A 27,292-nucleotide genomic window follows, 5' to 3' on the forward strand; every position below is an offset into this window, starting at 1 on the left:
TGGCACTCGGCATCAAGGGTTGGAATTGGGGGTTAAATCACCAAAATGATTCCCGGGCGCGGCACCGCTGCTGCCCACTGCTCCCCTCACCTCCCAGGGGGTGATCAAGGGGATGGGTCAAATGCAGAGGACAAATTTCACCACACCTAGTGTGTGTGTGACAATCATTGGTACTTTAACTTTAACTTTAACTTAACTATATTATAACTTTATTCCTACAATATTTTGTCTTTATTTGTGTAATAATATAACTTTATTCCTACAAAATTTTAACATTATTCTTGCAATAATATAACTTTATTCATATAATATTTTCACTTTATTCGTGTAATAATATAACTTTATTCCTACAATATTTAAACTTTATTCCTGCAATAATGTAACTTTATTCTTGTAATATTATGACTTTATTCCTACAAAATGTTGACTTTATCTATGTAATAATATATTTGTATTCCTACAAAATATATTAACTTCATTCTTGCAATAATATAACTTTATTCCTTTATTTTGACTTTATTTGTGTAATAATATAACTTTATTCGTACAATATTTTGACTTTATTCTTGCAATATTATAACTTTATTCCTACATTATTTTGACTTCATTCTTGCAATATCACCTTATTGCTACAATATTTTGACTGAATTCCTGTAATAATATAACTTAATTCCTACAATATGTTTACCTTTATTCTTGCAATAATATAACTTTATTCCTACAATATTTTGACTTTTTTCTTGCAATAATTTAAATTTATTCCTACAATATTTTGACTTTACTTTTGCAATGTTATAACTTTATTCCTACAATATATTGACTTCATTCTTGCAATAATATAACTATATTCTTACAATATGTTGACTTTATTCTTGCAATATTAAAATTTTATTCCTACAATAGTTTGACTTCATTCTTGCAACAATATAACTTTATTCCTACAATATTTTGACTTTATTATTGCAATAATATAACTGTATTCCTATAATATTTTGACTTTATTCTTTCAATAATATAACTTTATTCTGAAAAAATATCTTTACTTTATTCCTGTAATATTATAACTTTATTCTTGCAATAATATAACTTCATTCCTACAATATTTTAACTTTATACTTGCAATAATATAACTTTATTCCTATAATATTTTTACTTTATTCCTGCAATAATACAACTTTATTCCTATAATAGTTTTACTTTATTCCTATAATAGTTTTACTTTATTTGTGTAATAATATAACTTTATTCCTAAAATATTTTGACTTCATTCTTGCAATAATTTAACTTTATTCCTACAATATTTTGACTTCATTCTTGCAATAATATAATTTTATTCCTATAATATTTTGACTTTATTCCTATAATATTTTGACTTTATTCCTGTAATATTATAACATTATTCCTACAATATTTTGACTTTATTCTTGCAATAATTTAACTTTATTCCTATAATATTTTTATTTTATTCCTGTAACATTATAACTTTATTCCTACAATATTTTGACTTTCTTCTTGCAATAATATAACTTTAATTCTACAATATACTAACTTTATTCTTGCAATGATATAACTTTATTCCTATAATATTTTGACTATATTCTTGTAATAATATAACTATATTCCTACAATATTTTGACTTTATTGTTGCAATAATATTACTGTATTCCTACAATATTTTGACTTTATTCCTGCAATAATATAATTGTATTCCTATAATATTTTGACTTTATTCTTGCAATATTATAACTGTATTCCTATATTATTATAACTTTATTCCTGCAATAATATAACTTTATTCCTACAATATTTTGACTTTATTCATGTAATAATATAACTTTAATCCTACAATATATTAACTTTATTCTTGCAATAATATAACTTTATTCCTATAATATTTTGACTTCATTCTTGCAATAATATAACTTTATTCCTACAATATTTTGACTTTTTTCTTGCAATAACTTAACTTTATTCCTACAATATTTTGACTTTACTTTTGCAATGTTATAACTTTATTCCTACAATATTTTGACTTCATTCTTGCAATAATATAACTATATTCTTACAATATGTTGACTTTATTCTTGCAATATTAAAATTTTATTCCTACAATATTTTGACTTCATTCTTGCAACAATATAACTTTATTGCTACAATATTTTGACTTTATTATTGCAATAATATAACTTTATTCCTATAATATTTTGACTTTATTCTTTCAATAATACAACTTTATTCTGAAAAAATATTTGTACTTTATTCCTGTAATATTATAACTTTATTCTTGCAATAATATAACTTCATTCCTACAATATTTTAACTTTATTCCTGCAATAATATAACTTTATTCCTATAATAGTTTTACTTTATTTGTGTAATAATATAACTTTATTCCTAAAATATTTTGACTTCATTCTTGCAATCATTTAACTTTATTCCTACAATATTTTGACTTCATTCTTGCAATAATATAATTTTATTCCTATAATATTTTGACTTTATTCCTATAATATTTTGACTTTATTCCTGTAATATTATAACATTATTCCTACAATATTTTGACTTTATTCTAGCAATAATATAACTTTATTCCTATAATATTTTTATTTTATTCCTGTAACATTATAACTTTATTCCTACAATATTTTGACTTTCTTCTTGCAATAATATAACTTTATTCTTACAATATTTTGACTTTATTCTTGCAATAATATAACTTTAATTCTACAATATACTAACTTTATTCTTGCAATGATATAACTTTATTCCTATAATATTTTGACTATATTCTTGTAATAATATAACTATATTCCTACAATATTTTGACTTTATTGTTGCAATAATGTAACTGTATTCCTACAATATTTTGACTTTATTCCTGCAATAATATAATTGTATTCCTATAATATTTTGACTTTATTCTTGCAATAATTTAAATTTATTCCTACAATATTTTGACTTTACTTTTGCAATGTTATAACTTTATTCCTACAATATTTTGACTTCATTCTTGCAATAATATAACTATATTCTTACAATATGTTGACTTTATTCTTGCAATATTAAAATTTTATTCCTACAATAATTTGACTTCATTCTTGCAACAATATAACTTTATTCCTACAATATTTTGACTTTATTATTGCAATAATATAACTTTATTCCTATAATATTTTGACTTTATTCTTTCAATAATATAACTTTATTCTGAAAAAATATCTTTACTTTATTCCTGTAATATTATAACTTTATTCTTGCAATAATATAACTTCATTCCTACAATATTTTAACTTTATACTTGCAATAATATAACTTTATTCCTATAATATTTTTACTTTATTCTTGCAATAATATAACTTTATTCCTATAATAGTTTTACTTTATTTGTGTAATAATATAACTTTATTCCTAAAATATTTTGACTTCATTCTTGCAATAATTTAACTTTATTCCTACAATATTTTGACTTCATTCTTGCAATAATATGATTTTATTCCTATAATATTTTGACTTTATTCCTGTAATATTATAACTTTATTCCTGTAATATTATAACATTATTCCTACAATATTTTGACTTTATTCTTGCAATAATATAACTTTATTCCTATGATATTTTTATTTTATTCCTGTAACATTATAACTTTATTCCTACAATATTTTGACTTTCTTCTTGCAATAATATAACTTTAATTCTACAATATACTAACTTTATTCTTGCAATGATATAACTTTACTCCTATAATATTTTGACTATATTCTTGTAATAATATAACTTTATTCCTACAATATTTTGACTTTATTGTTGCAATAATATAACTGTATTCCTACAATATTTTGACTTTATTCCTGCAATAATATAATTTTATTCCTATAATATTTTGACTTTATTCTTACAATATTATAACTGTATTCCTATATTATTATAACTTTATTCCTGCAATAATATAACTTTATTCCTACAATATTTTGACTTTATTCTTGCAATAATACAACTTTATTCCTACAATATTTTGACTTTATTCATGTAATAATATAACTTTAATCCTACAATATATTAACTTTATTCTTGCAATAATATAACTTTATTCCTATAATATTTTGACTTCATTCTTGCAATAATATAACTTTATTCCTACAATATTTTGACTTTATTCATGTAATAATATAACTTTAATCCTACAATATATTAACTTTATTCTTGCAATAATATAACTTTATTCCTATAATATTTTGACTCAATTTGTGCAATAATATAACTTTATTTGTACAATATTTTAACAATATTCTTGCAAAAATATAACTTTATTCCTACAATATTTTGACTTTTTCGTGCAATATTATAACTTTATTCCTACAATATTTTGACTTTTTCGTGCAATATTATAACTTTATTCCTATAATATTTTGACTTTATTCTTGCAATAATATAACTTTATTCCTATAATATTTTGACTTCATTCTTGCAATAATATAACTTTATTCCTACAATATTTTGACTTTATTCATGTAATAATATAAATTTAATCCTACAATATATTAACTTTATTCTTGCAATAATATAACTTTATTCCTATAATATTTTGACTCAATTTGTGTAATAATATAACTTTATTTGTACAATATTTTAACAATATTCTTGCAATAATATAACTTTATTCCTACAATATTTTGACTTTTTCGTGCAATATTATAACTTTATTCCTACAATATTTTGACTTTATTCTTGCAATAATATAACTTTATTCCTATAATATTTTGACTTTATTCTTGCAATAATATAACTTTATTCCTATAATATTTTGACTTTATTTGCTCAAAACGACTGAATTTGCTTTTTTTCTTTGCCAATTTAAGTGAGAAAGTTTTGGTTCGCTAGCAAAGTGACTTTTTCTTCTCGTTTAGAGTCAACCAAAATCCTCTGAATGTGCGCCTGATCATTTTGTTCCCAGAGAGGCAAGCATGTCAAAACTAAGCTTGGACTTTATTTTGCTTTTCTCTTCAATGACACACACAAACAACAAGACAAATGACATTTTTTTAACAGCATGCTTTGTTGTTGGGTTGTTGTGTACTCACTTCCTGTCCGCGTGTAACACAACTTCATGCAAACATGTTTTAAATGACATTTTTTTAACAGCACTAACACTAACATAGCTATGTGAGCTACATGTTAAAATTACATTTTAACATTAGGTTAACAAGACTAGCATAGCTACGTGAGCTACATGCTAACATTACATTTTTTCATGCTAGGTTAGCAACACTACCATAGCCATGTGAGCTACATGTTAAAATTACATTTTAACATTAGGTTCACAAGACTAGCATAGCTACATGAGCTACATGCTAACATTACATTTTTTCATGCTAGGTTAGCAACACTAGCATAGCTATGTGAGCTGCATGTTAAAATTACATTTTAACATTAGGTTAACAAGACTAGCATATATCATGCTAGGTGTAGCTACATGAGTTACATGCTAACATTACATTTTTTCATGCTACGTTAGTAACACTAGCATAGCTTTGTGAGCTAAATGCTAACATTACATTTTAACATCATGCTAGATTAGCAACACTAGCATAGCTATGTGAGCTTCATGTTACCATTACATTTTAACATTGTGATAGGTGAACAATATTAGCGTAACTTTATTAGTGACTATAGCGCAGCTATGTGAGCTACATGCTAACATTACAGTTCAACATCATGCTAGGTTAGCAACACTAACATAGCGATGTGAGCAACTTGCTAGCGTTACATATTGATATCATGTTATGTGAGCAAGACAAGCAAGACTAACTGTAATGTTAGCATGAACATCGCTGTTCTAGTGTTGCTAACCTAGCATGATAAAATGTAATTTTAGCATGTAACTCATGTAGCTATGCTAGTCTTGTTAACCTAATGTTAAAATGTAATTTTAACATGTAGCTCACATAGCTATGTTAGTGTTGCTAACCCAGCATGATAAAATGCAATGTTAGCATGTTGCTCATATAACTACAGTATGTTCATGTTGCTAACCTACCATGAGGTTACCTACTATGTGAGCTACGTTCTAACATTACATTTTAACCTCATGCTAGGTTAGCAACATGAACAACATGCTAACATTGCATTTTATCATGCTAGGTTAGCAACACTAACATAGCTATGTGAGCTACATGTTAAAATTACATTTTAACATTAGGTTAACAAGACTAGCATAGCTAAATGAGCTACATGCTAAAATTACATTTTATCATGCTAGGTTAGCAATACTAGAACAGCTATGTGAGCGACATGCTAACATTACATTTTATCATGCTAGGTTAGCAACACTAACATAGCTATGTGAGCTACATGTTAAAATGACATTTCAACATTAGGTTAACAAGACTAGCATAGCTACATGAGCTACATGCTAACATTACATTTTATTATGCTAGGTTAGCAACACTAGAACAGCTATGTGAGTGACATGCTAACATTACATTTTATCATGCTAGGTTAGCAAGACTAACGTAGCGATGTGAGCAACTTGCTAGCGTTACATATTGATATCATGTTAGGTGAGCAAGACTAGAATAACTATATGAGCTACGTGCTAACGTTACATTTTAACCCCATGCTAGGTTAGCAACATGAACATACTGTAGCTATATGAGCAACATGCTAACAGTGCATTTTATCATGCTAGGTTAGCAACACTAACATAGCTATGTGAGCTACATGTTAAAATGACATTTCAACATTAGGTTAACAAGACTAGCATAGCTACATGAGCTACATGCTAACATTACATTTTATTATGCTAGGTTAGCAACACTAGAACAGCTATGTGAGCGACATGCTAACATTACATTTTATCATGCTAGGTTAGCAAGACTAACGTAGCGATGTGAGCAACTTGCTAGCATTACATATTGATATCATGTTAGGTGAGCAAGACTAGAATAACCATGTGAGCTACGTGCTAACGTTACATTTTAACCCCATGCTAGGTTAGCAACATGAACATACTGTAGCTATATGAGCAACATGCTAACATTGCATTTTATCATGCTAGGTTAGCAACACTAACATAGCTATGTGAGCTACATGTTAAAATGACATTTCAACATTAGGTTAACAAGACTAGCATAGCTACATGAGCTACATGCTAACATTACATTTTATTATGCTAGGTTTGCAACACTAGATCAGCTATGTGAGCGACATGCTAACATTACATTTTATCATGCTAGGTTAGCAAGACTAACGTAGCGATGTGAGCAACTTGCTAGCGTTACATATTGATATCATGTTAGGTTAGCAACATGAACATACTGTAGCTATATGAGCAACATGCTAACATTGCATTTTATCATGCTAGGTTAGCAACACTAACATAGCTATGTGAGAAACATGTAAAAATGACATTTCAACATTAGGTTAACAAGACTAGCATAGCTACATGAGCTACATGCTAACATTACATTTTATTATGCTAGGTTAGCAACACTACAACAGCTATGTGAGTGACATGCTAACATTACATTTTATCATGCTACGTTAGCAAGACTAACATAGCGATGTGAGCAACTTGCTAGCGTTACATATTGATATCATGTTAGGTGAGCAAGACTAGAATAACTATATGAGCTACGTGCTAACGTTACATTTTAACCTCATGCTAGGTTAGCAACATGAACGTACTGTAGCTATATGAGCAACATGCTAACAGTGCATTTTATCATGTTAGGTTAGCAACACTAACATAGCTATGTGAGAAACATGTAAAAATGACATTTCAACATTAGGTTAACAAGACTAGCATAGCTACATGAGCTACATGCTAACATTACATTTTATTATGCTAGGTTAACAAGACTAGCATAGCTACATGAGCTACATGCTAACATTACATGTTATTATGCTAGGTTAGCAACACTAGAACAGCTATGTGAGCGACATGCTAACATTACATTTTATCATGCTAGGTTAGCAAGACTAACGTAGCGATGTGAGCAACTTGCTAGCGTTACATATTGATATCATGTTAGGTTAGCAACATGAACATACTGTAGCTATATGAGCAACATGCTAACAGTGCATTTTATCATGCTAGGTTAGCAACACTAACATAGCTATGTGAGCTACATGTTAAAATGACATTTCAACATTAGGTTAACAAGACTAGCATAGCTACATGAGCTACATGCTAACATTACATTTTATTATGCTAGGTTAGCAACACTAGAACAGCTATGTGAGTGACATGCTAACATTACATTTTATCATGCTAGGTTAGCAAGACTAACATAGCGATGTGAGCAACTTGCTAGCGTTACATATTGATATCATGTTAGGTGAGCAAGACTAGAATAACTATATGAGCTACGTGCTAACGTTACATTTTAACCTCATGCTAGGTTAGCAACATGAACATACTGTAGCTATATGAGCAACATGCTAACAGTGCATTTTATCATGCTAGGTTAGCAACACTAACATAGCTATGTGAGCTACATGTTAAAATGACATTTCAACATTAGGTTAACAAGACTAGCATAGCTGCATGAGCTACATGCTAACATTACATTTTATTATGCTAGGTTAGCAACACTAGAACAGCTATGTGAGCGACATGCTAACATTACATTTTATCATGCTAGGTTAGCAAGACTAACGTAGTGATGTGAGCAACTTGCTAGCGTTACATATTGATATCATGTTAGGTGAGCAAGACTAGAATAACCATGTGAGCTACGTGCTAACGTTACATTTTAACCCCATGCTAGGTTAGCAACATGAACATACTGTAGCTATATGAGCAACATGCTAACATTGCATTTTATCATGCTAGGTTAGCAACACTAACATAGCTATGTGAGCTACATGTTAAAATGACATTTCAACATTAGGTTAACAAGACTAGCATAGCTACATGAGCTACATGCTAACATTACATTTTATTATGCTAGGTTAGCAACAGTAGAACAGCTATGTGAGCGACATGCTAACATTACATTTTATCATGCTAGGTTAGCAAGACTAACGTAGCGATGTGAGCAACCTGCTAGCGTTACATATTGATATCATGTTAGGTGAGCAAGACTAGAATAACTATATGAGCTACGTGCTAACGTTACATTTTAACCTCATGCTAGGTTAGCAACATGAACATACTGTAGCTATATGAGCAACATGCTAACAGTGCATTTTATCATGCTAGGTTAGCAACACTAACATAGCTATGTGAGAAACATGTAAAAATGACATATCAACATTAGGTTAACAAGACTAACATAGCTACATGAGCTACATGCTAACATTACATTTTATCATGCTAGGTTAGCAACACTAGAACAGCTATGTGAGCGACATGCTAACATTACAGTTCAACATCATGCTAGGTTAGCAAGACTAACGTAGCGATGTGAGCAACTTGCTAGCGTTACATATTGATATCATGTTAGGTGAGCAAGACTAGAATAACCATGTGAGCTACGTGCTAACGTTACATTTTAACCTCATGCTAGGTTAGCAACATGAACATACTGTAGCTATATGAGCAACATGCTAACAGTGCATTTTATCATGCTAGGTTAGCAACACTAACATAGCTATGTGAGCTACATGTTAAAATGACATTTCAACATTAGGTTAACAAGACTAGCATAGCTACATGTTGCTAGGTTAGCAACACTGCAACAGCTATGTGAGCGACATGCTAACATTACATTTTAACATCATGTTAGTTAGCATATTGCAAGTTGTACAGTTGAAAAGTTTTGCATAACAGGGGACCTTTAAAGCTTCTTTCTGGACCTGACACCATTTTAATGAGCTTGTTTTTAACCCAGTAAGTGAAAAAGGTTGTTTTAGTGCTAACTGACGTTGACGTTCTCCTGTGTTAGCATCCCCACCTATGACACCATCAACAGGTTCCCAAGGGCCTCGGCTCCTCCAAGACACATCGACTGGTGACTTCTTTGTGTCCTGGCAGGTAACAAACTACCACTTCTTCTTCTCTCCAACACTGCAGCTCGCTGTGGACCCTCAATGTACAAACCCCGTTTCCATATTCTCTTTTTATTCACCATTTCCACAACGTGACAACTGTTGTGTATTAATGTTGAATGCACACAAAGTTCTTCAGGCTAACAGCATGTTAACAATATTAAAGATGGATGTCATTTTCCTGTCCTAACATTGTTTTTCCTGCCCTCCTTTTATTGATCACCAAGTCACAGACTTGATTGCAAAAAAATGTGATCCATGTTTCCTTTTGTGTGGCGTCCACAGCGGCCATGACATGTGGACATGAAGACAAGGTAATAGTTTCACTTTATTCCTGTAATAAGGTCACTTTATTCCTGTAATAAGGTCACTTTATTCCTACAATATTTCAACTTTACTCCTGCAATAATGTAACTTTATTCTTATAATATTTCAACTTTATTCCTGCAATAATGTAACTTTATTCCTATATTTTGACTTTATTCCTGCAATAATGTAACTTTATTCTTATAATATTTCAACTTTATTCCTGCAATAATGTCACTTTATTCTTATAATATTTCAACTTTATTCCTGCAATAATGTAACTTTATTCTTATAATATTTCAACTTTATTCCTGTAATAAGGTCACTTTATTCTTATAATATTTCAACTTTATTCCTGCAATAATGTAACTTTATTCTTATAATATTTCAACTTTATTCCTGTAATAAGGTCACTTTATTCTTATAATATTTCAACTTTATTCCTGTAATAAGGTCACTTTATTCCTACAATATTTCAACTTTATTCCTGCAATAATGTAACTTTATTCTTATAATATTTCAACTTTATTCCTGCAATAATGTAACTTTATTCCTATAATATTTTGACTTTATTCCTTCAATAATGTAACTTTATTCCTATAATATTTTGACTTTATTCCTGCAATAATGTAACTTTATTCCTATAATATTTTGACTATATTCTTGCAATAATATAACTTTATCCCTACAATATTTTGACTTTGTATTATTATTCTTGCAATAATATAACTTTATTTCTATAATATTTTGACTTCATTTGTGTAATAATATAACTTTATTCATACAATATTTTAACTTTATTCTTGCAATAATATAACTTCCATCCATCCATCCATTAATTCCGACAATATTTTGACTTTATTCTTGCAATAATATAATTTTATTCCTACAATATTTGGACTTTATTTGTGTAGTAATATAACTTTATTCCTACAAAATTTTAACGTTATTCTTGCAATAATATAACTCTATTCCTATAATATTTTGACTTTATTCATGTAATAATATAACTTTATTCATACAATATTTTAACTTTATTCTTGCAATAATATAACTTCCATCCATCCATCCATTAATTCCGACAATATTTTGACTTTATTCTTGCAATAATATAACTTTATTCCTACAATATTTTGACTTCATTCTTGCAATAATATAATTTTATTCCTACAATATTTTGACTTTATTTGTGTAGTAATATAACTTTATTCCTACAAAATTTTAACGTTATTCTTGCAATAATATAACTCTATTCCTATAATATTTTGACTTTATTCATGTAATAATATAACTTTATTCCTACAATATTTTAACGTTATACTTTCAATAATATAACTTTATTCCTACAATATTTTGACTTTGTTCTTGCAATAATATAACTTTATTCCTACAATATTTTGACCTAATACTTGCAATAACATAACTTTATTCTTATAATATTTTGACTTTATTCCGTAATATAACTTTATTCCTGTAATATTATAACTTTATTCCTACAATATTTTGACTTTATTCTTGCAATAATATAACTTTATTTCTATAATATTTTGACTTTATTCCTGTAATAATATAACTTTATTCCTACAATATTTTAACTTTATTTTTGTAATATTATAACTTTATTCCAATAATATTTTGACTTTATTCTTGTAAAAATATAGCTTTATTCCTACAATATATTAACTTTATTCTTGCAATAATATAACTTTATTCTTATATTTTGACTTCATTTGTGTAATAATATAACTTTATTCATACAATATTTTAACTTTATTCTTGCAATAATATAACTTTATTCCAATAATATTGTGACTTTATTCGTGCAATGATATAACTTTATTCCTATAATATTTTGACTCTCTTCTTGCAATAATATAACTTTATTCCTACAATATTTTGACTTTTTTCGTGTAATAAAAAAACTTTATTCCTACAATATTTTAACTTTATTCTTGCAATAATATAACTTTATTCCTATAATATTTTGACTTTATTCCTGCAATAATATAACTTTATTTCTATAATATTTTGACTTTATTCCTGTAATAATATAACTATTCCTACAATATTTTGACTTTATTTTTGTAATATTATAACTTTATTCCAATAATATTTTGACTTTATTCTTGTAAAAATATAGCTTTATTCCTACAATATATTAACTTTATTCTTGCAATAATATAACTTTATTCTTATATTTTGACTTCATTTGTGTAATAATATAACTTTATTCATACAATATTTTAACTTTATTCTTGCAATAATATAACTTTATTCCAATAATATTGTGACTTTATTCGTGCAATAATATAACTTTATTCCTATAATATTTTGACTCTCTTCTTGCAATAATATAACTTTATTCCTACAATATTTTGACTTTATTCGTGTAATAATAAAACTTTATTCCTACAATATTTTAACTTTATTCTTGCAATAATATAACTTTATTCCTATAATATTTTGACTTTATTCCTGCAATAACATAACTTTATTCCTATAATATTTTGACTTTATTCCTGCAATAATATAACTTTATTCCTATAATATTTTGACTTTATTCCTGCAATAATGTAACTTTATTCCTACAATATTTTGACTTTATTCTTGCAATAATATAATTTTATTCCTACAATATTTTGACTTTATTCATGTAATAATATAACTTTATTCCTACAATATTTTAACGTTATACTTTCAATAATTTAAATTTATTCCTACAATATTTTGACCTAATACTTGCAATAATATAACTTTATTCTTATAATATTTTGACTTTATTCCGTAATATAACTTTATTCCTGTAATATTATAACTTTATTCCTACAATATTTTGACTTTATTCTTGCAATAATATAACTTTATTTCTATAATATTTTGACTTTATTCCTGTAATAATATAACTTTATTCCTACAATATTTTGACTTTATTTTTGTAATATTATAACTTTATTCCAATAATATTTTGACTTTATTCTTGTAAAAATATAGCTTTATTCCTACAATATATTAACTTTATTCTTGCAATAATATAACTGTATTCTTATATTTTGACTTCATTTGTGTAATAATATAACTTTATTCATACAATATTTTAACTTTATTCTTGCAATAATATAACTTTATCCCAATAATATTGTGACTTTATTCGTGCAATAATGTAACTTTATTCTTATAATATTTCGACTTTATTCCTGCAATAATATAACTTTATTCTTATAATATTTTGACTTTATTCCTGCAATAATGTAACTTTATTCCTATAATATTTTGACTTTATTCTTGCAATAATATAACTTTATTCCTATAATATTTTGACTTTATTCCTGTAATATTATAACTTTATTCCTACAATACTTTGACTTTATATCATTATTCTTGCAATAATATAACTTTATTTCTATAATATTTTGACTTCATTTGTGTAATAATATAACTTTATTCATACAGTATTTTAACTTTATTCTTGTAATAATATAACTTCCATCCATCCATCCATTAATTCCGACAATATTTTGACTTTATTCTTGCAATAATATAACTTTATTCCTACAATATTTTGACTTTATTCTTGCAATAATATAATTTTATTCCTACAATATTTTGACTTTATTTGTGTAGTAATATAACTTTATTCCTACTAAATTTTAACGTTATTCTTGCAATAATATAACTCTATTCCTATAATATTTTGACTTTATTCATGTAATAATATAACTTTATTCCTACAATATTTTAACGTTATACTTTCAATAATATAACTTTATTCCTACAATATTTTGACTTTATTCCTACAATATTTTGACTTTGTTCTTGCAATAATATAACTTTATTCCTACAATATTTTGAGCTAATACTTGCAATAATATAACTTTATTCTTATAATATTTTGACTTTATTCCGTAATATAACTTTATTCCTGTAATATTATAACTTTATTCCTACAATATTTTAACGTTATACTTTCAATAATATAACTTTATTCCTACAATATTTTGACTTTATTCCTACAATATTTTGACTTTGTTCTTGCAATAATATAACTTTATTCCTACAATATTTTGACCTAATACTTGCAATAATATAACTTTATTCTTATAATATTTTGACTTTATTCCGTAATATAACTTTATTCCTGTAATATTATAACTTTATTCCTACAATATTTTGACTTTATTCTTGCAATAATATAACTTTATTTCTATAATATTTTGACTTTATTCCTGTAATAATATAACTATTCCTACAATATTTTGACTTTATTTTTGTAATATTATAACTTTATTCCAATAATATTTTGACTTTATTCTTGTAAAAATATAGCTTTATTCCTACAATATATTAACTGTATTCTTGCTATAATATAACTTTATTCTTATATTTTGACTTCATTTGTGTAATAATATAACTTTATTCATACAATATTTTAACTTTATTCTTGCAATAATATAACTTTATTCCAATAATATTGTGACTTTATTCGTGCAATAATATAACTTTATTCCTATAATATTTTGACTCTCTTCTTGCAATAATATAACTTTATTCCTACAATATTTTGACTTTATTCGTGTAATAATAAAACTTTATTCCTACAATATTTTAACTTTATTCTTGCAATAATATAACTTTATTCCTATAATATTTTGACTTTATTCCTGCAATAACATAACTTTATTCCTATAATATTTTGACTTTATTCCTGCAATAATATAACTTTATTCCTATAATATTTTGACTTTATTCCTGCAATAATGTAACTTTATTCCTACAATATTTTGACTTTATTCTTGCAATAATATAATTTTATTCCTACAATATTTTGACTTTATTCATGTAATAATATAACTTTATTCCTACAATATTTTAACGTTATACTTTCAATAATTTAAATTTATTCCTACAATATTTTGACCTAATACTTGCAATAATATAACTTTATTCTTATAATATTTTGACTTTATTCCTGTAATATTATAACTTTATTCCTACAATATTTTGACTTTATTCTTGCAATAATATAACTTTATTTCTATAATATTTTGACTTTATTCCTGTAATAATATAACTTTATTCCTACAATATTTTGACTTTATTTTTGTAATATTATAACTTTATTCCAATAATATTTTGACTTTATTCTTGTAAAAATATAGCTTTATTCCTACAATATATTAACTTTATTCTTGCAATAATATAACTGTATTCTTATATTTTGACTTTATTTGTGTAATAATATAACTTTATTCATACAATATTTTAACTTTATTCTTGCAATAATATAACTTTATCCCAATAATATTGTGACTTTATTCGTGCAATAATGTAACTTTATTCTTATAATATTTCGACTTTATTCCTGCAATAATGTAACTTTATTCTTATAATATTTTGACTTTATTCCTGCAATAATGTAACTTTATTCCTATAATATTTTGACTTTATTCTTGCAATAATATAACTTTATTCCTATAATATTTTGACTTTATTCCTGTAATATTATAACTTTATTCCTACAATACTTTGACTTTATATCATTATTCTTGCAATAATATAACTTTATTTCTATAATATTTTGACTTCATTTGTGTAATAATATAACTTTATTCATACAATATTTTAACTTTATTCTTGCAATAATATAACTTCCATCCATCCATCCATTAATTCCGACAATATTTTGACTTTATTCTTGCAATAATATAACTTTATTCCTACAATATTTTGACTTTATTCTTGCAATAATATAATTTTATTCCTACAATATTTTGACTTTATTTGTGTAGTAATATAACTTTATTCCTACAAAATTTTAACGTTATTCTTGCAATAATATAACTCTATTCCTATAATATTTTGACTTTATTCATGTAATAATATAACTTTATTCCTACAATATTTTAACGTTATATTTTCAATAATATAACTTTATTCCTACAATATTTTGACTTTATTCCTACAATATTTTGACTTTGTTCTTGCAATAATATAACTTTATTCCTACAATATTTTGACCTAATACTTGCAATAATATAACTTTATTCTCATAATATTTTGACTTTATTCCGTAATATAACTTTATTCCTGTAATATTATAACTTTATTCCTACAATATTTTGACTTTATTTTTGTAATATTATAACTTTATTTCAATAATATTTTGACTTTATTCTTGTAAAAATATAGCTTTATTCCTACAATATATTAACTTTATTCTTGCAATAATATAACTTTATTCTTATATTTTGACTTCATTTGTGTAATAATATAACTTTATTCATACAATATTTTAACTTTATTCTTGCAATAATATAACTTTATTCCAATAATATTGTGACTTTATTTGTGCAATAATATAACTTTATTCCTATAATATTTTGACTCTCTTCTTGCAATAATATAACTTTATTCCTACAATATTTTGACTTTATTCGTGTAATAATAAAACTTTATTCCTACAATATTTTAACTTTATTCTTGCAATAATATAACTTTATTCCTATAATATTTTGACTTTATTCCTGCAATAACATAACTTTATTCCTATAATATTTTGACTTTATTCCTGCAATAATATAACTTTATTCCTATAATATTTTGACTTTATTCCTGCAATAATGTAACTTTATTCCTATAATATTTTTACTTTATTCCTGTAATATTATAACTTTATTCCTACAATATTTTGACTTTATTCTTGCAATATTATAACTGTATTCCTATAATATTTTAACTTTATTCCTGCAATAATATTACTTTATTACTATAATATTTTGACTTTATTCTTGCAATAATATAACTGTATTCCTTTAATATTTTAACTTTATTCCTGCAATAATAAAACTTTATTCCTATATTTTGACTTTATTCCTGTAATAATATAACTTTATTCCTATAATATTTTGACTTTATTCTTGCAATAATATAACTGTATTCCTATAATATTTTAACTGTATTACTGCAATAATATAACTTTATTCCTATAATATTTTGACTTTATTCTTGCAATAATATAACTATATTCCTATAATATTTTAACTGTATTCCTGCAATAATATAACTTAATTCCTATAATATTTTAACTTTATTCTTGCAATAATATAACTGTATTCCTATAATATTTTGACTTTATTCCTGCAATAATATCACTTTATTCCTACAATATTTTGACTTTATTTGTGTAGTAATATAACTTTATTCCTACAAAATTTTAACTTTATTCCTGCAATAATATAACTTTATTCCTATAATATTTTGACTTTATTCCTGCAATAATATAACTTTATTCCTATAATATTTTGACTTTATTCCTGCAATAATGTAACTTTATTCCTATAATATTTTTACTTTATCCCTGTAATATTATAACTTTATTCCTACAATATTTTGACTTTATTCTCGCAATAATATAACTGTGATCCTATATTATTATAACTTTATTCCTGCAATAATATAACTTTATTGCAATAAAGTTATATATTATATATATATAGTTATATATACAAAAAGTAGTGGACTTGAAGTGGGTGTGGCATGGATGATTGTTTGGCGCCCAATAAAAGACTTGATGGAGGATTCTTCAGTCAGCAGATGTTAAAGCAGCATAAATCTACTGGAGCCTATGTGTCATGAAGAAGAGACACATTTTTGATGCTCGCAAATAAAAATTTAGTCCAACAAATTATTTGTTTTCGACAAGATTAATCCCCCCCCCCCCCCGAAAAAAATAATTTCAACAAGCAGAAATTCCAGTGAAACATAAAAAAGTTGTAATGCAAGAATCAAGTTGTGATTATTTCCTCCAAGAAACATTGTCAATATTCCGATAATAAATCCCTATTTCCGACATGTTTATTAAGACTTGAAAACTTTTACACAAAAAAAATAAATCGTAATTTTTTTTTAAACTGTTAACACAATAGTCTCGAGATCAACTTCAGATCTATCCGTCAATTATAAGTTGTATTGTTGTTTATTATGTTCCTTGTTTGTTCATTTTAGGCCCTTTTAAAAAAAAACTAAAAAAACATAGTTTTTTATATGGCAAACACAAAATATGCAACATTTTCCCCAAAAAATATCTCAAAGTGGAATATTTAATGTGGCCTTGAATAGGTCAATAATTCATAATAACATTTTATTCATTATTATGTTTCAAAGAAAGAAACAGCCTGCATGACAGCTTAGTGTTATTAGAGTCAACATAGCAACACATTTTTTTGTCACCTGTTTACTCTTTTATACTACTTTTTATGTTTTTTATTTATTTTTTATCGTATTTTTAGAATGTGCCGTGGGGCCGTTAAAAAATTACCTGCGGGCCGCACTTTGGACATCCCTGCCTTAACCATAACAAACAATCAAAACATTTGTGTACTAATGAATCATATTCGGTACTATACCGCCTTTTAAAAAGTACCGGTTCTACGAGTTTTTCTACAAGCACTGGATTGAATAATTCCCGCCCCCGTCGTCGTCACGTCGCGTCATTGCTGGTTTTACGAGCAGAGGAGCGTGTTCGGCAGCGCGCACACACAGAGTACTTACAAGCAGACACAGGGAGAATGGACGCATTTTTGGTGTAAAAAGTCAAGATAAAGGTGAAGTTATAACACTGAAACACCCTCAGGAAGAGCTGCTTTAAGACAGGACTAGCTAGCTAGCGGCTAACGTACATCCACAGTGTTTTAGCTACTTCTAAATCACTAATCCTGGTCTCCATGGCGAGAAATAAAGTAAGTTTCTTACAAGTAGCATTATCACTGGAGGACGAGGAATAGCTAAACACGCTTCACTACACACCGTAGCTCACCAGCGTCACAATGTAAACAAACACCATGGGTGGATCTACACCTGACATCCACTGTAATGATACCAAGTACAAGAGTGTATTTAGTCGATTTTGGCATCACAACATCTTCTTTCGTTTAAAAAACTGTTATATTATGTTTATAAAGTGAGTAAATAAGTCCCTGGACACATGAGGACTTTGAATATGACCAATGTATGATCCTGTAACTACTTGGTATCGGATCAATACCTAAATGTGTGGTATCATCCAAAACTAATGTCAAGTATCAAAGAAGAGAAGAATAAGTGATTATTACATTTGAACAGAAGTGTAGATAGAACATGTTAAAACAGAAAATAAGCAGATATTAACAGTAAATGATAGATTAATAATATTTTTTTACAGTTTGTCCCTCATAATGTGTACAAAATAATAGGTGACACAATATGTTACTGCATACGTCAGCAGACTAATTAATTGTTTGTTTACTTACTACTAAAAGACAAGTTGTCTAGTATGTTCACTATTTTATTTAAGGACTAAATTACAATAATCAACATAATGGAAGAACAACTCGACAGTGCGCCTTATAACCCGGTGCACCTAACATTCTCGTGCTTACCGACCTTGAAGCAATTTTATTTGGTACATGGTGAAATGGTAAGTGTGACCAGTAGATGGCAGTCACACATAAGAGCTACGTGTAGACTGCAATATGATGGCAGTCACACATAAGAGATACGTGTAGACTGCAATATGATGGCAGTCACACATAAGAGATACGTGTAGACTGCAATATGATGGCAGTCACACATAAGAGATACGTGTAGACTGCAATATGATGGCAGTCATACATAATACATAGGTGTAGACTGCCATATGATGGCAGTCACACATAAGAGATATGTGTATACTGCAATATGATGGCAGTCACACATAAGAGATACGTGTAGACTGCAATATGACTCAAGTGAACAACCCCAAAACTTTATATGTTCCATTGAAAATACAGAACATTACACACGGAGCTCAAAAATCTGTCAAAATGTTTTAGTACAACTTTGTTAAGCTACGAAGCCGCACCGCTTGATGGATTGTCGGTGCATTACAGCTACCATAGTCAGACGTACTGTGCTTCAACATACGAGTATTATTATGGTGTGTGTCAAAGGACCACAAAATGGCACTTATGATGGCAGTCATATTATCTGGCGTTTTGTTTCGCAATATGTGTGACTGCCATCATATTGCAGTCTACACGTGTCTCTTATGTGTGACTGCCATCATATTGCAGTCTACACGTGTCTCTTATGTGCGACTGCCATCATATTGCAGTCTACACGTATCTCTTATGTGCGACTGCCATCATATTGCAGTCTACACGTATCTCTTATGTGCGACTGCCATCATATTGCAGTCTACACGTATCTCTTATGTGCGACTGCCATCATATTGCAGTCTACACGTATCTCTTATGTGTGACTGCCATCATATTGCAGTCTACACGTATCTCTTATATGTGACTGCCATCATATTGCAGTCTACACGCATCTCTTATGTGTGACTGCCATCATATTGCAGTCTACACGTATCTCTTATGTGTGATTGCCATCATATTGCCGTCTACATGTTTTTCTAATGTGTGACTGCCATCATATTGCAGTCTACACGTATCTCTTATGTGTGATTGCCATCATATTGCAGTCTACACGTATCTCTTATGTGTGACTGCCATCATATTGCAGTCTACACGTATCTCTTATGTGTGATTGCCATCATATTGCAGTCTACACGCATCTCTTATGTGTGACTGCCATCATATTGCAGTCTACACGTATCTCTTATGTGTGATTGCCATCATATTGCAGTCTACACGTATCTCTTATGTGTGATTGCCATCATATTGCAGTCTACACGTATCTCTTATGTGTGACTCCCATCATATTGCAGTCTACACGTATCTCTTATGTGTGACTGCCATCATATTGCAGTCTACACGTATCTCTTATGTGTGACTGCCATCATATGGCAGTCTACACGTATCTCTTATGTGTGATTGCCATCATATTGCAGTCTACACGTATCTCTTATGTGTGATTGCCATCATATTGCAGTCTACACGTATCTCTTATGTGTGACTGCCATCATATTGCAGTCTACACGTATCTCTTATGTGTGATTGCCATCATATTGCCGTCTACATGTTTTTCTAATGTGTGACTGCCATCATATTGCAGTCTACACGTATCTCTTATGTGTGATTGCCATCATATTGCAGTCTACACGTATCTCTTATGTGTGACTGCCATCATATTGCAGTCTACACGTGTCTCTTATGTGTGACTGCCATCATATTGCAGTCTACATGTATCTCTTATATGTGACTGCCATCATATTGCAGTCTACACGTATCTCTTATGTGTGACTGCCATCATATGGCAGTCTACACGTATCTCTTATGTGTGATTGCCATCATATTGCAGTCTACACGTATCTCCTATGTGTGACTGCCATCATAATGCAGTCTACACGTATCTCTTATGTGTGACTGCCATCATATTGCAGTCTACACGTATCTCTTATGTGTGACTGCCATCACATTGCAGTCTACACGTGTCTCTTATGTGCGACTGCCATCATATTGCAGTCTACACTTATCTCTTATGTGTGACTGCCATCTACTGGTCACACTTATCATTACACCATGTAACAAATAAAATAGCTTCGAGGTCGGTAAGCACAACCAGAATTATGCTGTACATTAGGCGCACTGTCGAGTTTTGAGAAAATGAAAGGATTTTAATTGCGCCTTATAGTCCGAAAAATACGGTACTTTTTTTTTTTTTTGGTGACATTATTTTTTCCTCTTAAAATGATGTTATTCACTTAAAATATTTCACCTTCTTGCAGAACTTATTGATTTTATTATCATACAAATTATTTTTGTAGAATTGTTTTGATTTCCCTCATCAAAATATGATTTATTTACTATATATACATTTGAAGTGTCTGTATGTGTGCTTGGACATTTTAGCAGAACACACTCTGATATTAACAAAAGAAACAATGATGTCATACAAAATGATGTCTGTCTGTAAATAAATACCTTTGATCACTTTTTGTGTGTGCAGGATTCTTCCTTCATGGAACTTTGAACCTGACTGAACTAAACATCGAGATTTTTCTGTCATGAAGAAGAATTCTTGGAATTTTTTTAAAGTTTTAAATCTTCATCCTTACTCGGCCAAGATGTTTCCGCAGGGCATGACCTTGTTCTCCATCTGGACCAGGCTGGTTCCGGATGGTTCCGTTCCCTCAACTCTTGTTTACACGGGTCTCACCTGGACTTGACGCTATTTCACGCCAACCGTGACGCTAAGTAGTGGCAGGAAGGTAACAACGCACGCTAAAAGGTTAGCTTGGTTATTTGTCAACAACCTTTACGGGGAAACAAAAAGTGGACTTTCAATGTTTACAATATTTTGAATACTAGGTTGCTAATGTCGTTGCATAAAGACTGGTTGCCTTTCATTTTGGCATTTACTGCTTTTTAAAAGAACGCTACGCTCTTTCAAACTATCTTGTTGTTAGCTTAGCAGCAACTCGAGCGTCAAAATACTCTCAACTTCACTTCGTTCACAGGCGGCCTACGTCCGATGTTTTTTGTGCGCTAAACAGAGGTCGCATTTTTATCCGGATCATGTTCAAAATTAGTGCGTTTCTAACAGCACTCAAGATCTCAACACAGGCCAAAAATGATGTTTTTTACTTCATTTTTGACATAGTTAAGACATTTTTCCTCAGTCATTCAAAATACAAGATAGAAACGCGTTTGACCAAAGACGGACTTCACTGCCTGCTAATGAAAGGTAAGTACCGTATTTTTCGGACTACAAGGCGCACTCAAAATCCTTTCATTTTTCTTAAAAATCGACGATGCACCTTAAACACACAAGAGATACGTGTAGACTGCAATATGATGGCAGTAGCACATAAGAGATATGTGTAGACTGCAATATGATGGCAGTCACACATAAGAGATACGTGTTGACTGCAATATAATGGCAGTCACACATAAGATATACGTGTAGACTGCAATATGATGGCAGTCACACATAAGAGATATGTGTAGACTGCAATATGATGGCAGTCACACATAAGAGATATGTGTAGACTGCAATATGATGGCAGTCACACATAAGAGATATGTGTAGACTGCAATATGATGGCAGTCACACATAAGAGATATGTGTAGACTGCAATATGATGGCAGTCACACATAAGAGATATGTGTAGACTGCAATATGATGGCAGTCACACATAAGAGATATGTGTAGACTGCAATATGATGGCAGTCACACATAAGAGATATGTGTAGACTGCAATATGATGGCAGTCACACATAAGAGATACGTGTAGACTGCAATATGATGTCAGTCACACATAGGAGATACGTGTATACTGCAATATGATGGCAGTCACACATAAGATATACGTGTAGACTGCAATATGATGGCAGTCACACATAAGAGATATGTGTAGACTGCAATATGATGGCAGTCACACATAAGAGATACGTGTAGACTGCAATATGATGGCAGTCACACATAAGACATACGTGTAGACTGCAATATGATGGGAGTCACACATAAGAGATACGTGTAGACTGCAATATGATGGGAGTCACACATAAGAGATACGTGTAGACTGCAATATGATGGCAGTCACACATAAGAGATACGTGTAGACTGCAATATGATGGCAATCACACATAAGAGATACGTGTAGACTGCAATATGATGGCAATCACACATAAGAGATACGTGTAGACTGCAATATGATGGCAGTCACACATAAGAGATACGTGTAGACTGCACTATGATGGCAGTCACACATAATAGATACGTGTAGACTGCAATATGATGGGAGTCACACATAAGAGATACGTGTAGACTGCAATATGATGGCAGTCACACATAAGAGATACGTGTAGACTGCAATATGATGGCAATCACACATAAGAGATACGTGTAGACTGCAATATGATGGCAATCACACATAAGAGATACGTGTAGACTGCAATATGATGGCAGTCACACATAAGAGATACGTGTAGACTGCAATATAATGGCAGTCACACATAAGAGATACGCGTAGACTGCAATATGATGGCAGTCACACATAAGAGATATGTGTAGACTGCTATATGATGGCAGTCACACATAAGAGATACGTGTAGACTGCTATATGATGGCAGTCACACATAAGAGATACATGTAGACTGCAATATGATGGCAGTCACACATAAGAGATACGTGTAGACTGCACTATGATGGCAGTCACACATAAGAGATACGTGTTGACTGCAATATGATGGCAGTCACACGTAAGAGATACGTGTAGACTGCTATATGATGTCAGTCACACATAAGAGATACGTGTAGACTGCAATATGATGGCAGTCACACACAAGATATAAGTGTAGACTGCAATATGATGGCAGTCACACATAAGAGATACGTGTAGACTGCAATATGATGGCAGTCACACATAAGAGATATGTGTAGACTGCAATATTATGATGGCAGTCACACATAAGAGATATGTGTAGACTGCAATATTATGATGGCAGTCACACATAAGAGATATGTGTAGACTGCAATATTATGATGGCAGTCACACATAAGAGATATGTGTAGACTGCAATATGATGGCAGTCACACATAAGAGATACGTGTAGACTGCAATATGATGTCAGTCACACATAGGAGATACGTGTATACTGCAATATGATGGCAGTCACACATAAGATATACGTGTAGACTGCAATATGATGGCAGTCACACATAAGAGATATGTGTAGACTGCAATATGATGGCAGTCACACATAAGAGATACGTGTAGACTGCAATATGATGGCAGTCACACATAAGACATACGTGTAGACTGCAATATGATGGGAGTCACACATAAGAGATACGTGTAGACTGCAATATGATGGGAGTCACACATAAGAGATACGTGTAGACTGCAATATGATGGCAGTCACACATAAGAGATACGTGTAGACTGCAATATGATGGCAATCACACATAAGAGATACGTGTAGACTGCAATATGATGGGAGTCACACATAAGAGATACGTGTAGACTGCAATATGATGGCAGTCACACATAAGAGATACGTGTAGACTGCAATATGATGGCAATCACACATAAGAGATACGTGTAGACTGCAATATGATGGCAATCACACATAAGAGATACGTGTAGACTGCAATATGATGGCAGTCACACATAAGAGATACGTGTAGACTGCAATATAATGGCAGTCACACATAAGAGATACGCGTAGACTGCAATATGATGGCAGTCACACATAAGAGATATGTGTAGACTGCTATATGATGGCAGTCACACATAAGAGATACGTGTAGACTGCTATATGATGGCAGTCACACATACGAGATACATGTAGACTGCAATATGATGGCAGTCACACATAAGAGATACGTGTAGACTGCACTATGATGGCAGTCACACATAAGAGATACGTGTTGACTGCAATATGATGGCAGTCACACGTAAGAGATACGTGTAGACTGCTATATGATGTCAGTCACACATAAGAGATACGTGTAGACTGCAATATGATGGCAGTCACACACAAGATATAAGTGTAGACTGCAATATGATGGCAGTCACACATAAGAGATACGTGTAGACTGCAATATGATGGCAGTCACACACAAGAAATACGTGTAGACTGCAATATGATGGCAGTCACACATAAGAGATATGTGTAGACTGCAATATTATGATGGCAGTCACACATAAGAGATATGTGTTGACTGCAATATAATGGCAGTCACACAAGAGATACGTGTAGACTGCAATATGATGGCAGTCACACATAAGAGATATGTGTAGACTGCAATATGATGGCAGTCACACATAAGAGATATGTGTAGACTGCAATATGATGGCAGTCACACATAAGAGATATGTGTAGACTGCAATATGATGGCAGTCACACATAAGAGATATGTGTAGACTGCAATATGATGGCAGTCACACATAAAAGATACGTGTAGACTGCAAGATGGAAGTGACTTGAAGATGATGTGTAAAACATCATCCATGCAACATTTTGAGCAAAGAACCAGCATTACATGTTATGTCGACCACAAGGAAGTCTTTTACATTTAGAAAATAATCATAATAATATGACCCCTTTAATGCGCCTTATTTTGGAAAAATAGACCAGTGCGCCCTATGGTCCGGAAAATACGGTAAGTAAAACTAAAAAGTGGGTATTTAAAGAAACCCTTTTTAATGTTAATAATCAACACTCAAAGAGTTCCCAGAATCCTTCATGATTTCGTGTTCGGAGAACAATCACAGGAAATCAATCATGTTCCCCACAAGTCAATCAAAAGTATGTTTCTTCAAATAAAAAAAAGTGTCTGTGATTTAATAATTTAATGTAACTTACAAATACGACCAGACGTACAAAGTGGACGATTAATGTTCTCCAGCCGAGTTCTATTTTTTACCGTAGATCTCAGGGGGTTTTTTAGCTCCTGCTCTGGATTTTTGTATGAATGGGTCATATCAGTACAGTATGGATACAGTTAGGTACTGGAACAATGGGTCATATCAGTACAGTATGGATACAGTTAGGTACTGGAACAATGGGTCATATCAGTACAGTATGGATACAGTTAGGTACTGGAACAATGGGTCATATCAGTACAGTATGGATACAGTTAGGTACTGGAACAATGGGTCATATCAGTACAGTATGGATACAGTTAGGTACTGGAACAATGGGTCATATCAGTACAGTATGGATACAGTTAGGTACTGGAACAATGGGTCATATCAGTACAGTATGGATACAGTTAGGTACTGGAACAAGCGAATGTATTGGAGTTAGCTTTTCCCTTACGTTGTCATATCCCGTATGCTGGAAGGTAGCGCTAACACGTCTTTGCTAACGATAGTTCCTGCTGTTGAGGTCCAAACCAACGACAATCAATCCCCGGTACAACAAAACATGGCAGTGTGGTTATGACGATGCATACCGTGACAAAAAAAAACAATTTGAAAAAGTAAAAGGACCACCTCTGGTTTACACACCTTGCTAGTTTTATTTTTCATTTTTCATTTTTTTACTTATCTCCTTCATTGATGTGCATTTTT

The 27,292-nt window shown here is 30.0% G+C and overlaps 1 protein-coding gene across 7 annotated transcripts in view; it reads left to right on the forward strand.

Moving 5' to 3' along the window:
- prom1a (prominin 1a) overlaps positions 1–22,618 on the forward strand; it is a 366,218-nt gene extending 343,600 nt beyond the window's left edge. For 3 of the 7 annotated variants that reach the window (XM_062039974.1, XM_062039977.1, XM_062039975.1), the window contains 3 exons: positions 9,888–9,976; positions 10,276–10,304; positions 22,219–22,618. In XM_062039974.1, the coding sequence (XP_061895958.1) occupies positions 9,888–9,957 (70 nt within the window). In that variant the 3' untranslated portion in view covers positions 9,958–9,976; positions 10,276–10,304; positions 22,219–22,618. Of the gene's footprint in view, positions 1–9,887; positions 9,977–10,275; positions 10,305–22,218 lie in introns of those variants that run through there. The other 4 variants (XM_062039976.1, XM_062039981.1, XR_009824913.1 and 1 more) reach the window with 3 other exon arrangements.
- Positions 22,619–27,292: the final 4,674 nt, after the last annotated feature.

The sequence above is a fragment of the Entelurus aequoreus genome, linkage group LG28 (genome assembly GCF_033978785.1).
Source record: "Entelurus aequoreus isolate RoL-2023_Sb linkage group LG28, RoL_Eaeq_v1.1, whole genome shotgun sequence".
NCBI classification, from domain to species: Eukaryota; Metazoa; Chordata; class Actinopteri; order Syngnathiformes; family Syngnathidae; genus Entelurus; species Entelurus aequoreus.